The sequence below is a fragment of the Sinocyclocheilus rhinocerous genome, unplaced genomic scaffold (assembly GCF_001515625.1).
Source record: "Sinocyclocheilus rhinocerous isolate Xijiao unplaced genomic scaffold, SAMN03320098_v1.1 scaffold3412, whole genome shotgun sequence".
NCBI lineage: Eukaryota > Metazoa > Chordata > Actinopteri > Cypriniformes > Cyprinidae > Sinocyclocheilus > Sinocyclocheilus rhinocerous.
In genome coordinates, this window is record NW_015659932.1 from 37,980 (window position 1) to 58,892 (window position 20,913).

Genomic DNA, 20,913 nt, shown 5'->3' on the forward strand with positions numbered 1-20,913 from the left:
AAATTCACATGAAAAAATAAATAAAACCAAAAAAGAAAGGATCCATACACTTGAAAGTGGCAGTCTGTCCATGCAAGGTCATTTTTTTGCTCATGCAGAACATGGTTTTAATTGGTTAACTGCTGAATACAGTCGTGTTCTTGCATTAAATGAGGCCTTTCCTACAGATTTTTTGACACAAGTGCTGACCTCCTCATACAAGGAGAGGTACTCTTGGCTATGCTAACTGGCGTAAAGGACACCTATAGAAATAGCCACTGTGACACTTGTGAAAAGGTGAAAGTCTTTAACATGGAAGATAAAAACACTGCGACCACAATTCTGCTGCGGACGACTAATTGGCCTACCATTTTATTGAGATTATATCCCCTGTCCACCCACTTACACTCATGATTTCATGGTGAATCATAAAAAATCTGCCTAAAAACGGACCTCTTAATTGCAGGACAAGAAAAATAGCGAAGGCGTACTTGGCTTATTATACATTCGGCTCAGTGAAGAGAACAGGAAATCGGCAGAAGAGGAGAAAAGAATTTCAATCGTCTGATTTCTAATGGTTTGTGAAGGCAGTACGCAGTAAGCAGTACTAAAAAAGCCCTGCTGGACGTTCTTGAGAGAGCTTTGTTCTGGAGGGAAGGTGTTAGTGACTGACAAATCCTGCTGACATCTTCTCAGCACCTTGTCTAGATCCATTATCCAATGTGTGGATGAGAGTCGATGGGTTAAAAGTAAGACTAATCGTCTTAGCGCTAGTGTGCAAAAAGAACTGCACTACCTCAAGAAACACAATATTCCTCTAGAATCATTTACGGCGATATGGATCCGACAATAAACTTCATAATGCAACCTAAACAGGACGCAGTTTGACTTAAACTGGATGGTCGAAGCAACACCAAAAGACTGTTGCTTTACCCAAAAGAGCTTTCCTTACAAAACACATCATGCTTTTGTTTAATCCTGAAGATTATAAACCTCCGCGTCATGCTTGCATCCCGAGGACATTTGATTCAGGTCATTTGAGGATAAGCATCAAGGCTATCATGTGCAGTCTTTCCCAGACCGAAGAAGCCGTTTGTGTTTGTAACTGCCTCTTCTGTTTAATCTGCACTGAATTCTGCTTGCAGGGTGCTGATGGCAATGGTGGTGGGCTACTGTTGTTTTCTGTCATGCTGCGATCAAACGACCCCTCGTGGGGTCTCTCTTGCTATAATAAATAGACCCCCCCATGCTTGTTTGCTGGGCCTTGAATCAAAACATTGTGGGAATGGATTGATTGGTGGACAGAGCCGTACTGCCCCCCCAAACTAGGGGTTGAACAAATAAACTTGAATGAAATCAGTTCCTTGTTGATGCATCCAGAATGACAAAGGGCAGCAGATTTTTTTCAGGATGCTCAGCAGAGGAGAGCTGACTTTGAGGAATCACTCATCAGAGGACCATGAAGGCTATCCTGCTCCTACTTGTATTTCTTGTACATCAAGTGCAAAGTATCGCACAAAGTGTACACTCAAAAGCTCAAAGTGAAGCAACTCTAAGCTGTTAATATAAGTGAAATGTAGCTGAAGAAACTGGTTGACCGTAGTTTTTCTGGTGAAGCTGGTTGAAAATGGTGGTCTTGCTGGCTGAGCTAGTTGAGTTCGAACTGGTGGCACCAAACCAGCATAGCAGCATCCAAAATATGACGTACTGATCACCAAAATGATTTTCAAGATGGTTGAGCTTCACAAGGTCCAAGATACCCCTTTATCCCAAATTTAAGCACAAATTAAAAGGTCATGCCATTAGACTATTTTTTCTTGCAAAATGTTCTGTGGAAAATCCATACAGGCCAAGTTATCAGCCTCACTGGTTTAGCTTATCGGGAGCAAAGGCTTTTGAGGAGCTGGTGCATTAAGTTTAGGCATTTCAAGAACATCTAAATAAGGTAATTTGAAGGTCATTAAGGCCTTCACCGAACAGGCTTGTGGGAACATGGTTTCAGTTTCCTCCAGTCACTGAAAAAAAAGACTAATTCAACTTTGTATAATCCCGTAATCCAACAAAAATGTTTAAATGAAAGGCCAACATGTGGTATTAATCACAACCTGCCATGTATTTAGGAACAAAGTCATCAACAATCAGTTCAACTTTTCCCAGAAGCAGGGGAGTGAGTGAAAGCCAAGTGTTTGTCATGAATGTCCATCCATAGTGGCTTGCTATGGTCGGGGGATACCCAGAGGGTCATCATTGAAGTGAGGGTCTTTGATGGAGTATGCTTTTTAGAATATACACATTTGACATTGTATTGCATCATGTGTGTTGGCAACATTAGCAGAGTCACATTTGATTTGAGTTAGGTAACTTGAGAATGGTCTTATACTGTAAACACAGGAAATCATGAAATAATTAATTAAAACAACAAAGTTCTACATCTACTCCCTGCCAAAGTAATAATAATGTAAAATAAAAAAGGTTTACTGGTGTAAGCTGGTTTTAGGTATGTTTAGTTTAGCTGGTCTCCCAGCCTGCCCATAACCCCTCTAAAACCAGCAAAAACAGATCAAACCAACCACTTGGGAGGTTGCCAGAAGGTTGCAGGTTCGAAACCCATAAGATGTCCTATGCATTATCACTACTGTGACAATTCAGACACTTAACCTTGTGTTGGTTGACAACATTAGCCTTCCTGAACAGTAGTTCAATCAGTAGAGCATGGAGCTAGCAATGTCAGTGTCATGGGTTTGATTCAGGGGAAACTCATAAAATGTGTACCTTGAATGTAATGTAAGTCACTTTGGATAAAAGCATCAGTCAAATGTATAAATGTCAATTGGTGAAGGTTTGAGTGCATGCTTCATTAACACCAACTATCTGATGAGTGCACATAATGCCTCTAAAACCAGAAGAAAAAAAAAAGATCAACCCAACCACTTGGGGTTGTAGGTTCGAAACCCACAAGATGTTCTATGAATTATCACTACTTTGACAATTCAGACACTTAACCACTTAGACAATTAGTCTTAACCATAAGTTGCTTTGGTTGACAACATTCAACACTGAGTAATGTCAAGGTCATGGGTTCGATTCCCAGGGAAAACAATAACTTATAAAATGTGTTCCTTGAATACGGTGTAGGTCACTTCAGACAAAAGCATCTGCCAAATGCATAAATGTCAATTAAAGTTTGAGTACGCCCTTGATTCTTTAGGCTTGTGTTATACTGGATATCGTTTAGACCTATCATTAAAGGTGCAGTATGTAATATTGACAGCTAACGGTTGAAATTGGTACTGCATTCCAAATGTAAAATATTGTTTCTCCCGCCTCCTCCTCAGACTCGTCGCTCCAGAGAGTTGTCAGATTGAGGACACGCAGAGGGAATTAACACAATTGACAATGGAAGGCGACGAGCCTCACACTGTAAATTAATGAGCTTATTTATTCTTGTTTTAACATGCCTCTTGTCATAGAGATTTTTAGATTGATGCAGAGGCTTTTAGGACGGGTAGAATCTGCGATCTCTGACCCAGTTCGTTTGCTGTCCATGGCTGCGATACGATATTTTCTGCTTTCTGGCAACCCGGGGAGTCGAAATACTATTGGATGAAACGGCAGTGGGCGGAATCACACAGACCAAAACAAAAACAGGCATTCCGACACGGATTGCACATTTTCAAAGTAGAATAACTGGCTTTAGCGCTGTTTTCGGAGAAACAAGTATGTGAACTTAGCATGTTTTCTAAATATTGCGAATGTATTATGGTGTTTTTATGCTTTGGTACGCATAAAATTACATACAGCACCTTTAATGTTAAGACCACATTATTATGGTAATTCCTCTTTAAACTAAAAACAATAAAAACTGTGAGAGAAAAGTAGACTCCCTAAGTAGCTTCATCTGTCTTAATGAAACAACTGAGCTAGTGTGTCTTTCACAAATTTTGTCAGTTCAGGGGCAATCACACAAATGCTCTCTGAGAAAGACCTAAACACAGATTTATTTATAACTGAAATCCAGATGGGATTTTTAACAAAAGTCATTCATGCTCTTTGTTTGGAGGAATTGAAGTACAACTCAAGAAGTGTGAAATATCACCCACAAGTGAATACACTATAAGTTGTAAAAAAACAAAAAACAAACTGAAGGCAGGATTTTAAAGGGGTCATATGATGCGATTTCAAGTTTTCCTTTCTAAAAGCAAAATCTAACATCACATATCCCTGGTTTAATAATAAAGCTATATTGGACAACCAGAGGAGTTTAAACAAATAAGCTATTACAAAGTCATAACCTGAAAAGTTTTCTCTTTCAGAAATTATAGGGGGGAAAAAATACTAATTTCCCCTTTCCAAAGCATTAAACACGACAAACCATTAAATACTGCTAAAATCTAAACTGCTCCCAAAATAGTGTTCTTGGCCAGACTGCAATCTTACATTTAGCGCACTTGATGTGGGTTTGAGGTCTTGTGTTCTGCTCTGCACGTGCCTGTGAAGCTCACGAGAACGGAGAGTGTCCCATTTGTCAATTTACAATTCAGAAGCATGCTCATAAGCGCCCCATATCCATGATTGTGATTAATAATGTGCCTGTGAAGCTCACGAGAACGGAGAGTGTCCCATTTGTCAATTTACAATTCAGAAGCATGCTCATAAGCGCCCCATATCCATGATTGTGATTAATAATCTTTTTTTTTTTTTTTTTTTTTTAAATACCTACGGGCCACTGAAAGTCAATCAGAAAACTCCTGACTGCAGAATTTCCGTACACGTCAGGGGATTCAATTTATTGTGTACATTGTTTATCATGTTACTGTTTTATAACAAACTGAAGTGTGTTAATGTGTTAATTGACAGGTCTATTATGTACACATGCATTGTTTGTGTGTGTGTGTGTGTGTGTGTGATGCCCTAAAGGCCGTGTCCCTGAGCAGTGTATGGCACAGTAATATCACAGGTCTTCCACTTCTTGTTGTGCGAGTGATTCGGTCTCTGTAAGTCTGTTATCTCCCATCAACCCTCCTCCTGTTAGCATAACAGCACTCATTATCCTGTAGTCTTCATCAGCAGGTTAATACAGCGGCTGTGCTAATCTGACAGGCGCAGACAAACCACTTAAGGGAAGCCGAGGGAGGCTGAGGAGGCGCTGTTAGCGTGATGCAATTCCCAGCATACCTCTGTCATTCTAGTTCTGGTACAGTGCCATTCACAAGAGAGCAGCGATCCATAGAGAAACGCACCTTGAGGAAAAAGAGGTCACAGCATCGGGATGCACGCAGGGAAGTAACGAAAGTGTGAAATACTAAAAGCTCAACTTCTCATCTGAGGTATCTATGTCTCTTTATAGATTATATATCTGCCCTTCCTATAGATTGAGCTATAAATCGGCTTTGGCAAGAAAATCTACATTTGGTTTGTCAAACACAGACCATTCAAAAGTTTTGTTGTCATTTTTTTAAATTATTATTATCAAAGAATTCAATACTTTTATTCAGCAAGGACACTAAATTAAATTGCTCGAAAGTGACAGTAAAGACATGTATAATGTTACAAAAGATTCAATTTCAAATAAATGCCATTCTTTTGAACTTTCCACTCATCAAAGAATCACTCATCAAAGTATCACAGTTTTCACAAAAACAATGTGAAGCAAGCAGTTTATAGATTGTTTTCATATATAGAATTTTTAGCTATACATAGTGTATACACAGTGTTAAAACATTCATGACACTAAACTAACAAAATGAAAATGTTAGAAAGAAAATGACCATTGTTATTTTTGTTTGAATATGCTGTTGCAACGGACTTGCTTTTTACGCAGTTTGCTGCAAAAATTCTGTGAAAAACATTCATTACAAAAACACATTTTTATATATTTTACTAAAATGCTTGTGTAAAATAAAGTGAGAAAACAGCAGTTAGAAATACTGATGGCCTGTAAATGTTGTAAAATTCTCCAGCCATTAACGGGCAAAGTGAATTTTCACATTTTCTGTGCAAAGTTGTTCCTCCACACTCTTCCGCTCCTGACGCTGACCACACAAAACCACCATAAAACCCTCCCATCCCACTTCTATTTGTTCTGTCCATTCTTTCATTAACAGGTTCTTTGCAAAACAGCACGTCCAGAAGTAAGCGACGGCTCCTCAATTTGCGACACAGTGTGATTTTCCTCTACTGGCTGGACTTTTCAATTCGGACAAAGTTTTGCTCACAGCGATAAGCTGTTTGCAATAAAATTTGCAATAAGCACTTGCTTATTTTTGTACTTTTCTTAAAAGAACTACTCCTTTAAAAAATCTATCCCTCAGAGTCTTGGCCAAAGGATGAGGAAAAGAGAGATGGAGGAAGAAGAAAAAGCTCATTTGATTCAGCCCAAGACATGCATCTGCCACCTGCTGCATTATACCTTGACAAGTAGCCTGTGTAGTAGCGACTTGAGAGAGGTGGATTCACACTGCCAGTTAGATTGATGTAAGGCTGAGTGTATATGCTACATCTTCACACAGTTTCACAGCCGGCAGTCCTTCCCACTGACAGCCACCGACAGCGCCGCCAATCAATCTGACTGACAGCGACTGCGGCCAATCAATGTGATGGCACTATACTGTCAGATTAATAGCCCCGCCCATCACTCTGACTCACAGGGTTTAGTTTTAATGCTCTTTTATGTCTTTATATTAGAACAGATGCTAAACAGAAACTGCATTAAGATAAAATGTTACAAGATTATATTTCAAGATTCATTCATTTTCAACCTAATGCACTGATGGTAGAACAAACATCAGAGACAGCACATGAAAAAACGAGATTAACTTTGAAGTAGTTACGTTTAATCACTAATGCAGCTGCAAAGACAAGCAACATTAGCTTTACTGTTAATTAGTTTTTTGTTTGAGGAATAAAGAAAGTCTAAAGAAGATAATTAGATGTGTGATTCATAAGTTTCCACAGCATTTCCCCCACGTCTCCCTCAGATGAATCTATTTTGTTGTAGCATCCACATATTTGGATAAAAGTGCCTGTCAAATGACTAAATGTACTTTAAATATAAATATTAAATAGATATACAAAAATTGCTAACTAAATCACAAGCTCAATCACTACTTAAATCTAAAACCTAAAACCAATTCAGATTGCTAGCAAAATAGCTAGCTACATTTTAAGCTAAATTCCTAATCACTAGCTGAATCGCAAGCTTTATTGCTGGCTAAATGCTAACAAAATTACAAGCTTAATTGCTAGCCAAATTGCTAACTAAATTAGAAACTACATCACTAGTCAAATCGTAGCTGAATCACAAGCCTTACTGCTAGCTAATCACTAACCAAACCACAAGCTTAATTGCTAGCCAAATCGCTAACTAAATCACAAACTGTATCAGCTGATCAAATAAAAGCTGAATCACAAGCCTGACTGCTACCAAAACACTAACAAAGTCACGAATTATATAGCTAGCCAAACTGCTAACTAAAAAAAAGTTAAAACTAAAATGTTTCAGAAAAACGTTCCATGTATGGGTGTTTTCAGACCTGTAGATAGTTTGCTTTGTTCCAAAACAGGGACTTAATTTGTTAAAATGTTACATTTTCTTCTTGGTTTGGTTCGCGTTCACAAGGCAACATTGCAAATCGTACCAAACTGTGTTTATGCGGGTCACATATGAGTAAAGCTGTCCTCTTATTGGTCAGAGTTCACCTGTTTACGTTCCGCTGCGTCATTCATCAAGATGAATTGACAAGTTCACTCCGCCGGCTTATTGTGGCTTTATAGCTGTCCTGGCAAACGCAAACACTTACGAATGTAGCGGTTACTCCCGCTCTCAGTAACTGCTGACTAACCTCAACATTAACAACAACATTGAAATAAGATCGCATGCATTTTTACGTGCATCTGACTGACACTCCCGCTCTAATAGGCTATATCTATCTATATAGAATTATATTTAATTATATTTTAAGATTTTATATTTTTACTAGTTTCTCCATACAGGAGGCATCTTGAAGCTGCCATTAACAACAAAGGCTTTTGTACAAAGTATTAAATACATTTCAGTAGTACAATACTTTTTCCATGTGTCATTCCATTTTATTACACATTACACTTAATTTCTGAACTTTTTTTGTTTGTTTTATTTGTATGTATGGGTTACTTAGGTTGTTACCGACATCTGGTGAAAATTTCATGTCAACAGCACCTTTAGAAATATATTTACTGGGAAAAATGGTGACGTGTTCAATACTTATTTTACCCACTGTATATACACACACACACACACAGGCCTATAAATATATATATATATATTTGCTGCATTCACACCTGCCCAAACGAACCGCACCAAGAGGGACAACGAACTCTAGTGTGATTCAACTGAACTAAATGAGGCAGGTGTGAAAGCACCCTATGAAGCATAAGTAATGTGCTAAAGTTTTAAGAACATTATAAAAGACCAAATAACTTCAAACAGACATTCTATTAACATTCCTGGATTAATATTTGCTCATCCCTGCTGGAAAAAAAACATCTAAAACCAGATTAAAGCTAGTTGGCTGGTCTTAGCTGGTTTAAGCTGGAAGTAGCTGGTTTTAGCTGGTCTCCCAGCCTGGCTAGACTGGTTGTTCCAGCCTGACCAGCTAAAGAAGTGGACAAAACCCCTCTAAAACCAGCCTGCTGACCAGCTATGACCAGGCTGGATGGCCAGCTAAAACCAGCTAACCAGCTTAGGCTGTTTTTTTGTTGTTGTTGTTGTTGTTTTTTGTAGGAGATAAAAGGTATAACTTTGAGAGAACATTGCCAGAACGTTAGTCAGTACGTTCTGAGAATGCTTCCTGTTAGCCGGGCTGTTAGCCGATTCACAAGGACAAACACATTTCACAGAACAGCTGCTAAATGTCACAAATGATGACCTCAAAATTACCACTCTCACAAAATACCGTGGTGTGCATTTATTCCGAAACGTTTCTTATGCTATCATGTATTATCATACATGTCAATCCAAAATATGACGTATTTTTCTCGTTTTATCTTTTTTTCTCATCCTGTTCAAAGGTGCTGTAAATGATTTCCGGGACTCTGTCTAAATGACTACACGCTAAAATGTTCTGCCACTATGATTACCTCAAATACACAAGGCATTCGCTACTGTAATGACTGTCATTCAGAGGTAGATTCATTCAGAATATTACTCAAAATGTCTCTCTATGGGCAGAATATGGTTAGCGAGTCTCCAAGAAGCACCAGTTACAGAAACGTCGTTTTACACGAAGGACTATTAATGCACCCATATACGCCATTTTTTGGCACAGTGCCTGTTTACGCAGTTTAATGGGGCTAACCTTTCCCGTCACACACTTAGAGGCACTTCTCTCTGGGATTCAACAGTTGTGAAGGGCAAATTCAAATTGGTACACCACCTCCCCTTAAATGAAAGGAAAAAGTCCCTTCATGTGTCACTTTAAGTAAGGGATAATGTACATCCAGCCGGTTGTTATCTCAGAATAAACCCCGACAGGGTGATCAGGACTTGTAGGTCTTGTATCAGCCTGAAGGGGTTTATTCTGAGATAACAACCAGCTGGATGTACATTATCCCGCTTATCCCGCTTATAAAAAGATTTGTTTTTACCATATATGTTGAAATTAATGCTGAAGTCTTCCATTGTAACACGCGGTGGTTAAGTGTTTTCAGCCACAAGATGGCGCCATACAGTTAACGATAGCGGAGTGACTCGTTAAGCATATAAGTAGTACCGGTCAAGATAACTCGTAGTACCCGGATGAGCGGTGTGTTATTCAATTTGGCGGTTGTTATCTGGGAATAACATACCGCTGGATGGCGCGATTGACCAATCAGAATCAAGTATTCCGAAGAGTCGTGTAATAACTGTGTTTAACATGTTAAAGTAACACTAAGAGCAACCTGAACTTACAAGAATACAACATCTACAGCACGGCTGCTAAACAGAGAAGGTGCAATTTCACACCGTACCTCCAGAAAGTAGGAATATGTTATATGTGACATGGAAAGAAGAGACACAAATCTATTTAGCTATTTGTAATCTGAGCTGCAGAAAACGGCATGAAAGCATCTGTATGTGGTTTGAAAACCAATTAAAATCCGATTTTTGGAAATGCATTTTGGTCTGAAAGGTCAGATCACATTTCAAATAGTATTTTTGTGTCATTCAGGATGTGATTTGTATAATGTCAAACACAATGCAAGTCAAACTAAATGATTTATTATTATTATTATTATTATTATTATTGTTTCACATTTTGTTTGTTTATACCCATCACAATTTCAATGTAGATGGTCTTGCATAAACAAACAAACAAACAAACAAATGTATTTATTTATTTATTTGATTGTTTGTTTGTTTCAATCGGGGCCAACTGTAATTAAATAGTGACAAGTATAAATAAGTAAATAAATTAGAATCTCACATTATTCAAGAGGAATTAAACCAACTATTTGCATATTTATTTATTTGTTTCTTTCTTTCTTCATTTATTTTATTTACCATTTGTAATAAAAACAATAACGGGTATAAATACAGACAAAACATAAATAAATAAATACACACCCTAAGATTTATACTTTCCTTAACGCAGTTATTTTTGTAAGAATTCTTCTACCGTTATGTGCATGAGCTCCTCTCCTTGTTCAATTTTATCTAGTCAAATAAATTTCACCTGTCAACTACCAATTTATATTTACAGCACTTTATTCTTCTGAGTTTTCTCAGTTTTCAAGATTTAAAGTTGCATTCCTCATCCCGGCCTGTCATAACAGCCAAGCAAGACGACATTATCTCGCTAACCTTGTAGCTCAAACCCTGCCATGTCTGCTCCTTCCTGAGTGACAGCAAATATGTCTGAAATGAGTTGTGGCTGCTGAAGACTATTTTCCTGACAGTGATGCAGCATGCTTTGTCAGTCAGGTCTCCACCTTGGTCCTTTAGAAAATGACCTCTGACAAACGCAACAGAGTCCATACATCAAGGTCCGTCCTCGCGTCCTGCAGTGCGTAAAGTTACGTGACAGACATTCTGTCATTCAGAACGTCAGCAATGGACCACTTAATGTGATGTGTTATTGCTGCATTTTTCAAGTTTTAACAAACAAAAATAATGTGTCATGCAAGTGACTGACAAGTGGTGAAACAATCCTCAGGAGCACGGGCCGAGTTTATGAGATGTATGACAATGTGTCAGGCCTACAACAGCTGAAGGGTGCCATCTTCCCTCGGGTAAACTTTCTCAAACTTTTGCCTTTTTACTTTCCTCCGGAGAAGATGTACAGCTAAACTCTCTGAAGTGCTGAAGTTTTAGAATTTCTCTGCACTGGCGCTAAGAAGAATTACTTTCGTGCTATTTAAAAGAAAGTGTCAATGCATACATTTATGCAAACCAACTAAGACAGAATTCTGAGTTCTGATACTAAAAATATAATAAAAATACAATAAATACTCATTTTAAATATTAATAAGTATCATTGATATTGATCATTAATTAAATAATACATTTATTTATTATAAATTATTATTATTATTATTATTATTAAATACAAACTTTCACAATTAATGCAGATTGTTTAAAATACTAATGCTAATAAGTATCATTGTTATTGATAATAAAATAAGACCTATTAAATAAGCACCAGAAATAATAATAATAATAATAATAATAATTATTATTATTATTATTATTATTATTATTATGGTTATTATTATTATTATTATTATTATACCATAATAACAAATAAAAATTATTTACAAAAAAAAACAACTTGCATGCTTTTTCCATGTTCCACTATAACATGCTTATTCCAGGCGCCACATAAAATAATAAGTAATATTTATTAAGTGATAAGTGGAAGTAGTAGCAGTAGTAGTAGTAGTAATAACAATAATAATAATTAAAAATTTAATCAAACCACTCCCCATTATTTCCTGTCCATACTGTCAAAGAAAGTGACAAAATAGGGCTTAAATGAAGGATGATAATAAAAAAAGCAAGGCTTAGCAAGTGCAATTGGCCATCAGTCGCCTTTGACACTAAATCTGAGGAGACTGAGACGTCATTGACTGACTCATCGTCACACTGCGATGAGAACACACGCAGCAGAGAAGGTCAGAACAGGAGGATGAAGAAAACGAGGGCTGAAGGAAAGGCAGGGGGATGAGGAGGAGGAAGAAGAGGGTTTGCGTCAGGTACTAAAGAGCTTATTGTTCAAGACTGAGTAGTCGATTGTGAAATGACAAGCATGACGGTGAAAGGATTGGTCTGCCGATTCCAATTGTCTGGCAGGACTAGAACTGGAGCTGAGTTTGAGAGAAATCAGGACTGACTTGAAAGAGTCATGCTGGATGAGACATAGGGCTTGAAAATGACATTAACCCCCATTTACAAAACCACAGGAGCATGCTGGGACTGGCTGGGCTGAGCCTGCATGTGTCCAGCTGCTCATTCATCCCTGCATTTAAACCATATATGTCAGGGGAAACAGGTGGAAATGGAAACAGAAGGTCAGGACATACAGTATACTGACAGCATGTGTGCACACATAGTCTTGCAGAGCATAAAAATGACTATTACAATGCAGGCATTTTGACCAAGAACTGTCCAAATTGACAGGAAGAAACCTTCAAATGGCATGTGAACTGACCCGTTTCCTTTTAATGACATATATTCATAAACCAGATATAACCCTTTGACCAATCAGGTGAGCTCAAGGACATCTGGTTCAATTGTTTGAGGCTGTGTGTCCACCAAAATATATTTTTTCCCCCTTGAGGCTAGCATACTTTTTAATTGTTTTCAAAGGGAGCACAGCATATTTAAATAAGCTGACAGCGTGACGAAGCGGTTCACTTTGCGTTTTTTTTCTGGTCGCAAAGAGAAAATGCTTAACTTTGGGTAAAAGGCAGTGCTCATCAGTGCCAGTCGTCCAATCACAGTGAAGGAGGGCGGGGCAAATATCGCCAACCGTCACATTCTACTGGAGTAGAACGACTGAACAACAATGGAGAAAGCCAAAATATTGCTGGTCTCCAAGTATCCATGTCTGTACCATATGACATCTCCAGACTATAACAATATTAATATAAAAAAATATGGCTTGGGGGAACATTTGGTTGGGTCTAGCTAAACGCTGCGCCTCCAAAGCAATCTCAAGCGCCCACAGATGGGCATTTTCAAAAGAGCACCTGGCATTTTCATCTGGCTAAAAACACTTTGGTGGACACACGGCCTTAAAGTGTCTCAAACTAAACCCTTAAAAGTGATAGTTCAACCAAAAATGAACCTGCACTGTACCTGCATTCTTCAACATATATCATTTTGTGTTCAACAGAAGAAAGGAATTTTCTTTGGTTTGGAACAACTTGAGGGTGAGTAAATGATGACACAATATTTATTTTTGGATGAGCTATCCCTTTAAAATTGTTCAAAGATTAAATGCCATAAACATCACAATCTTTGGCAAATCAATTAGATCTTCTTGGAGCAACCTGGAAACTACCAGCAGACTGATAAAAGCCATTTACAAACTCCAGAACACGAGTAAAGTCAGCTGTTCAGATCGGAGTTAGCTGGTTTGAGAACGCTCTGGTCATTTTTGTGTGAAATGATACACCAGGGCCATCTGAGGCTAAGACTAATATGTGTGTTTTTTATCAGCTTACCCATCATTCTACCCATCATGGTGGGTCGGGGGGTGTGGTTGTCATCCAGGCTCTCTCCGGGATACAGCGACTGAGAGATCCGTCGCTCATGTTCGTCTCGTGGAGAGTTCAGAGGCACAGGCGGGCTACCTGGAGCCTCCTGGGAAGAAATAGAAAAAAAAACACTTTTTAAATTTTTTTTATACAGGCTTATTTTTAATCTTTCGGCTGCTTTATTTTTCTTGCTTTAAGCACAATTGTCACAAAATGTTGTCAGATGCATGCCTAAAACAATTTAAAAAACACAGAACAAAGAGTCGAATAAATGAATTTCTAACCCCCCCCTGGTTTTCAACAACAAAGACAGTTGTTGCACAGCTTGTAGAGTACATCTTCAGTATCTCATCCCCAGGCACTAGTGGTAATAGAGGTGTCACTGTGCTCTTTTGATTAGGCTGTTGGTGAGTGTGGTCTTTTGTGAGCTCTCATGTCCTTAGCTTTATATACTTCCCCCATGGGCCCACATTGCGTGTGAAAGTGCAAGGCTGCACTTTCTCCCAAAGGAACTTCTCCTGAAGGAGGCTGTGTTGAGAATGAGGGGCTGCAATAATCCCTCACCCATTCTCACCTCCTGGGCTCTGGCAACGAGGAAGACCAAGATCCAAGCTCTCGGAGCAATGGCGACAAGGACCAATGGGAATGTGCACAACCTAGCAAGGTATCTTACGTGCCTCAGTGTTCTCGATAGTTGCCAAGCATTTTCTTTCTTGCCCAATTCATCCATAATTCTACATATCCATCTGTCCATCCATCCATCCATCCAACCATCCATCGTTCTACCTATCCATCTATCTATTCATCAAACGCAAAAACGAAAAACCGCAATTCACAAGCCCGTATTGAACCGTGGATGTCGTACTGAAAGGTTCAATATTATATTGAGGATTGTGGCATCCCTACTGTCTGTCTGTCTGTCTGTCTATCTATCTATCTATCCATCCATCATACTATCTTTCCAACCATAGGGTGTTCTCGATAGTTGCTAAGTGTTTTCTTACTGAGCCCACAACCAACCCTCCTTTGATATTCTAATATCTAGGTATGACTCAGGTCCCTCTTTCATTTTAGGTCTATTAGATGTTTTACTTGATTTATAGTATGCAAACATTATACGTCTGATAGCTTAGGAATGTAGCTGCACAATTTGGGGTATCATTGATGTTTTTAGCACAAATGATACAGGGTGCATTATGCACCAAGGTTAAATGCTTGTAGGGTAGGGGTTTGTCTGAATATCTAACCAAATTGTGAGTAATAATAATAGGGATTACTACTTTATCTGTCAAAAACATAGACAGTTCTAACTCCAAGAAAATACCAGTGTCTAAGAGTCAACTTGAGTGGAGGCAAAGTTGCTGGAAAACCAAAACCTCTGGGTGAGATGAACACCATGCTCTGATTGGCTAAGATCAGTTACAGTAACGATCAGGTACTGTAAGTAGAGTGCGCTCGGATCCTCTCTGTGTGACTTTCCCAGACATACTAGAGGAGGCCTATGGAGGAATTAGACTGATGTCTTCTGATCAATAGCAACCAAAAACAATTTTGAGAATCTCGATTCATCCTGGACAGCAGTATGCCCATCACACAAGACACATCTTACTCCGCTCAGGAGCTCTGTGGCGCTGCATTGGGGACAACAAATGCTGTATTCGGGAGGGAAACTACCAGACTGTTTAATATAGATGAGATGTTTAATGAAGTCTAGAGCTGCTGACTTATCTCGCTGGGCTTGATAAAACAGCACGCATACTGACGCATAGAAGGGGTCAACGCAATTACAACTTCATCCGACGCAAGTGCCACAGGCAGCCTGACAATAAACCGCTCAGCCTGACTCTCCTCAATGAGCTTTTCATTACAAAACCAGGATTTGTTTTATGAACCTTTGTTAAAGTCTGATGGTCGTGACAGAATGAGAGGAAGATCAAATGGGGAAGATGGGGAAGTATTTCTTAAAGAAAATAGAGGGAGATTGGTTGAACTGATCTGCTTGTGGGAGACAGATCTTTAGCGGCACAGTGTTTGGGAGGGAAAGGAGGTGAACAGTTATTACGAACCCGTTTATTCTGCCCTCTCCAGCTGTAATCTCCCCTAATCTAGTGCTTTCTCAAACAGGATTAGCTGTGGATTAAAACACCCTCTTCTAGTCTGTCTTCCGGCGAGGCTGTGATTGCCAGTCTGCAGGCTAGTTTGTCCCGAATTTGTCATTCTACCTATCCATCTATCCATCATTCTACCTATCCATCCATCAAACCACCTATCATTTTACCTATTAATCTATCCATCTATCCATCCATCCATCCACCCGTACATCTGTCTGTCCATCCATTCATCATTTTATCTATCCTTCCATCATTCTACCTATACACCCATCATTTTACATATCCATCCATCCATCATTCTACCTATCGATCCATCCATCCGTCCGTCCATCAATTTATCTATCCTTCCATCCATCCATCCATCCATATAACTATCCATAATTCTATCCATCCATCTATCCATCATTCTAACCATATGACTATCCATTGTTCTTCCTATCCATCCATCATTCTACCTATCCATCCATCCATCTGTCCTTCCATCAATTTTTCTATCCTTCCATCCATCCATCCATATAACTATCCATCATTCTACCCATCCATCCATCCATCCATCCATCCTTTTACCTATCCTTCCATCCTTCCATCATTCTACCTATACACCATAATTTTACATATCCATCAATATATCCATCTATCCATCATTATACCTATCATTCTACCTATCCATCCATCCTTCTGTCCGTCCATCAATTTATCTATCCTTCCATCCATCCATCCATATAACTATCCATCATTCTAACCATGTGACTATACATCGTTCTTCCTATCCATCCATCATTCTACCTTTCCATCCATCCATCTATCCTTCCATCCATCCATCGTTCTACCTATCCACCTATATATTCATCATTCTACCTATCTATCCATCCATCCATCTACTAGTATATCCTTCATAAAAAATGCAAATAAAAAACCTAATTATGAATAAATGCAACAATTGAACACTAGTTTTTTTCATATTGTTGCCTTAACCATGTTAAAATCACTGTAATACATAAACTTGTATTCATATTTTACAGTAAAACACAGTTGAGAAAATCCTCTCTGACCTTGGACCGCAGGGAGGTTCTCCTTGTCTATATAGCAGCATCATATAGTCATTCTAATCCTTTCTCTAACACACACACACACACACACACATTTCCAGACTGGGCTGGCCTCCTGATGCTGTTTATGAGGTCTTAATCCAGCGCCCCTCTCCGCCTCTCAGCCTGTAATTACAGGTCTTATGCTGTCACATACAGCCTCTGCTCTGTCCAGCTCTCTCCAGAGACCCAGACAGCCTCATTAGCCCTCTCTATCGCATCTCTCCAATCCCATTCTCTCTCTCTCTCTCTCTCCCGGCATTCATTTGCTCGGCTGTATGAAGAGCAGATGAACCCCTTATGGCAGATCTGTTGTCCTCTCTCACATATTTTCAGTCTATTTTTCAAGTGGATTATGACGGCTACAAGCGCCCGAGGCTGTGCAGCTGTGGGTCGAACTGCTCAAATTTACCCTGTGAATACTGTGCTTTTGAGCCAGTGACAGTTTATTATGTGTCCCCATAATGGGTGAATTAATTCTCTCAGCGGTGAGAGTGAGGGCACTGAATTGGTACAACTGCTTTAGTTAAAGGAGCCAAATTTCACACAATTAAAGTCCATATATAATACAACATTAGTCAAGGTTTCTTGCATCCAAAACATCATAATTTAGTGTATCCTGACCATTTAGCATTGAAAAGGCTGTGTTTTGATACTGTACCTTTCAGACTTATTTATGTACAGTAAGTGACCTTTATTGTGATTGGCTAACCTTCGTGAACTGTGTGGGACCATTGTTTGAATACTGGACATGTGTTGATATATATATGATATATACTATTTATTTATTTATTTTTAATGTACTTCTTGTTTTATTTTATTTATTTTGTTTTAAAATAAATAAAATTAAATAAATAAGAATAGTTAAGTACATATACAGTACATATACAGTAAAAGGCTCATTATAGTTAATTAAAACTGAAACTAAAACTAAAATCATTAAAAAAAAATGTATTTCAACATTTCTCATTCTAATTAAGTTTAGTTTGTAATTTAATTTGATGTGATAAATTAACTAAAAAAATTTATAAAAAATTAAATGCACACATAAAAAAACCCTACTAAAAATATAAAAAAATTAAAATAAAAAAATTAAAATTGATTCAAAATATCCATAAAAACAATAATAGTATCTCGATGATACTAAAAAAAAAGAGAGATAATATATATATATATATATAGTAGTACTTATTTGATGGCATTACAAAATTTATTTTTACAGACAACAAAGACCAAATAAAAGCTACGCTGATCTTTTCTGTACACAACTCTCTCGGTTCACCTTGTGAAGTGTGAGTGAGTCAGATTGAGTGGCTGGCGTGACACCCAATCTGCACAATGCCACTGTGCGTTAGTACGCTGCCCTTTCATTCAATCAATTACTTTCTCAGGTGCGCCAATTGAGTTTCCCTGCTGAGCTGTGAGAGGATTACAGAGAGCGTCTTCAATTCTGCTCCCTGGACGCCTCCAGTCAAACAAATCTGCCTCGTACACATACCCACCCTTTCCTATTCACAGTTTCTTTGTGGCACAAAACTACATTTCCCATGATCCTTCTGTCCCTCCTCATGAATCCCAGTCACAGTGATATGACATCAGTAAGTCACTGTGAACTCATGTCAAAAGGGTAAATAAACTAATGAAGTACAGATCCAGAAGTCCTTCTCTTATTGCCTGGTGTGTGTGGATGTGTCCCATCATGCCCCGCTTTGCCCCGTGGAGCGGCAGTCTGGCTCAACGCTAATAAAACCATAATTTAGCAGTCAGACTGATTGATAGCTCTCTCAAGACACAATCGATCAGACCCTCATTTCAGCAGGACAGTTTTCTGCAGCCAGCATGGCACTTCCTGTTGTCAGCTCTCATGAGCGTCATGTGGACACAAAGCACATGGGTTGTGTTTATGCATACACTCTAAAAAATGCTGGGTTGTTTCAACCCAACTTTGGGTCAAATATGGACTAACCCAACTGTTGGGTTAAATTTTTACATTAAATTTATAACCCAAAAGTTGGGTTAGTCCATATTTGACCCAAAGTTGGGTTGAAACAACCCAGCATTTTTTAGAGTGTAGGAGACACTTTGGTGAGGCACTTTTGGGATATAGTTTGATGAGAATACTAATGAATTAGAATCTGAAATTTCTTAGGCCTGTTACATACCGCATGCTAAGGTAGAAAGTGTTTATTTTGGCACCCATAGTAACAGGTTACAGCACTCAAAAATCCTAATGTGTTTTTAAATTGATATTTTTATTGGAAAGACAGTAAATAAACTAAATATGCTTAACACAGTCACACTGTACCTTTAATGCACTGGCAGATTTTTCACTTGTTATGGAGAAACAAGTGATCAGATTTGTAGAAATGTAGCTCACCAATGGATCCTCAGCAGTGAATGGGTGCCGTCAGAATGAGAGTCCAAACAGCTGATAAAAACATCAAAATAAAATGGATTTGTTTCAGCTTTTGTCTTGGTGATTAAAATTCATTTTTTAAATCTCTTTTAAAAAGTGCAAAATAAGCCAGCTGATTCAAATAAAAAACACATTTCTCTGAAAACAAGTCTTAATGCTTCTCAAATTAATGTATCTTGTTTCAAGGGTTTTTATATATTTTAACTGAGAAAAAGACAAACATACCCATTAAAAACAGGATTTTTGCAGTGTAGCAGAAACACAGGTGCAAACTTGAGTCTCAGCTCTGTTACACAGCAGAAATGCTATCAGTGTAAAAGAACAGTGCAAGCATGTTTTTGCACTTGCGTTGTTGCTTTGCTTACTTCTTGTTCAAATAGTCTAAACCAGGCTTTAGATTTCTGGCAATTAGAGCAGACTGCATCAAACATCTACCAGGTTACTGTACACCTCCTCTGAGACTAATCTACAAAGTTCAAATAATCACAAGGAGTAAATAATAAAAGGAACTGAGAAACACTTCTAAGACTATCTTAAATAGTACTTTTGTAAAACACCAAACTATCTTTGGCTTGATGCAAACCCCATACTTTCAAAGAACTGAGCGTCTCTGAGTGAGGACAGTGTGTGCATTTCTCAGCTCCCTGAAGGATTTCCAGCACGCTACTGAGCTGTGCGCAATAGCTTTGATTTCTCTTTGTAGAAAAAAAGAAAATATCCTCAAAGAAACCGTGAATAAAACAGTGGACCAGAGGGCCCTTCACAGTTCTGCTGACATAACTCATGAATATGCATAATGATGGGTGTGTTATATGCAAATTCACACTTAGAGTTGGGAAAAAAGAAAGGGGGGGGGGCTTTAAGTGACACTATATATAAAAATTGAACTGCAAAATATATTATTGTTTACATCATAAAATGGCATTTGCAAGTGGAATATTGATTAAATTTATATATATATATATATATATATTAGGGGTGGAACGATACATATATTACGGTACGGACATCTCGGTTCGGTGCATGAGGCCTTACAATGAATACAGGCAATTCACCCCCAATCCAGAAGGGACAGCAGAAGAACAGCGAATGCTATGAGTTGTGCACTTGAAAACAAAGCCCACTAGACAGTGACCATGTGCTGACTCTGAATGCGTCTCTCACAGACTGACAAAGGAGTATACTTTAAAGGCTTGTGCACTCAACTGTTTGCGAAATAGAGCTTTGTGCTCGTGTGTCCTACCTCTCTCATTCGGCACAAATCCAAATATTCCATAACTTTTATTTGTGTACACTCACAATGAAAACAAAACATTGTGCTTTTGTAAAATAAAGAAAACAAATAGGATGTCGCTTTCTGCTATTTGAGTTTCCTTTCTGTGAACAAATTAAGTCTGCCACAAAAATGAACTGAAACTCAGCGTATATAGGCTACGTTATGTGTTGCACTGTTTTTTTTCTCTTGTTTATTTGTAAACTAAATCAAATATATTTCAAGAATTTTTGACTGTTTTCCTGTTGTACCGAAATCGTATGGAAACCGTGACCCCCGAACCGTGACATCTGTGTTCCAAACCTAATATATATATATATATATATATAT

The 20,913-nt window shown here is 38.3% G+C and overlaps 1 protein-coding gene across 1 annotated transcript in view; it reads right to left on the minus strand.

Moving 5' to 3' along the window:
* LOC107724536 (partitioning defective 3 homolog) overlaps window positions 1-20,913 on the minus strand; it is a 170,564-nt gene that overhangs the window by 32,584 nt on the left and 117,067 nt on the right. The window contains exon 14 of the mRNA XM_016533515.1: window positions 13,663-13,801. Coding sequence (XP_016389001.1) covers window positions 13,663-13,801 — 139 coding nt within the window. The remainder of the gene's footprint in view (window positions 1-13,662; window positions 13,802-20,913) is intronic.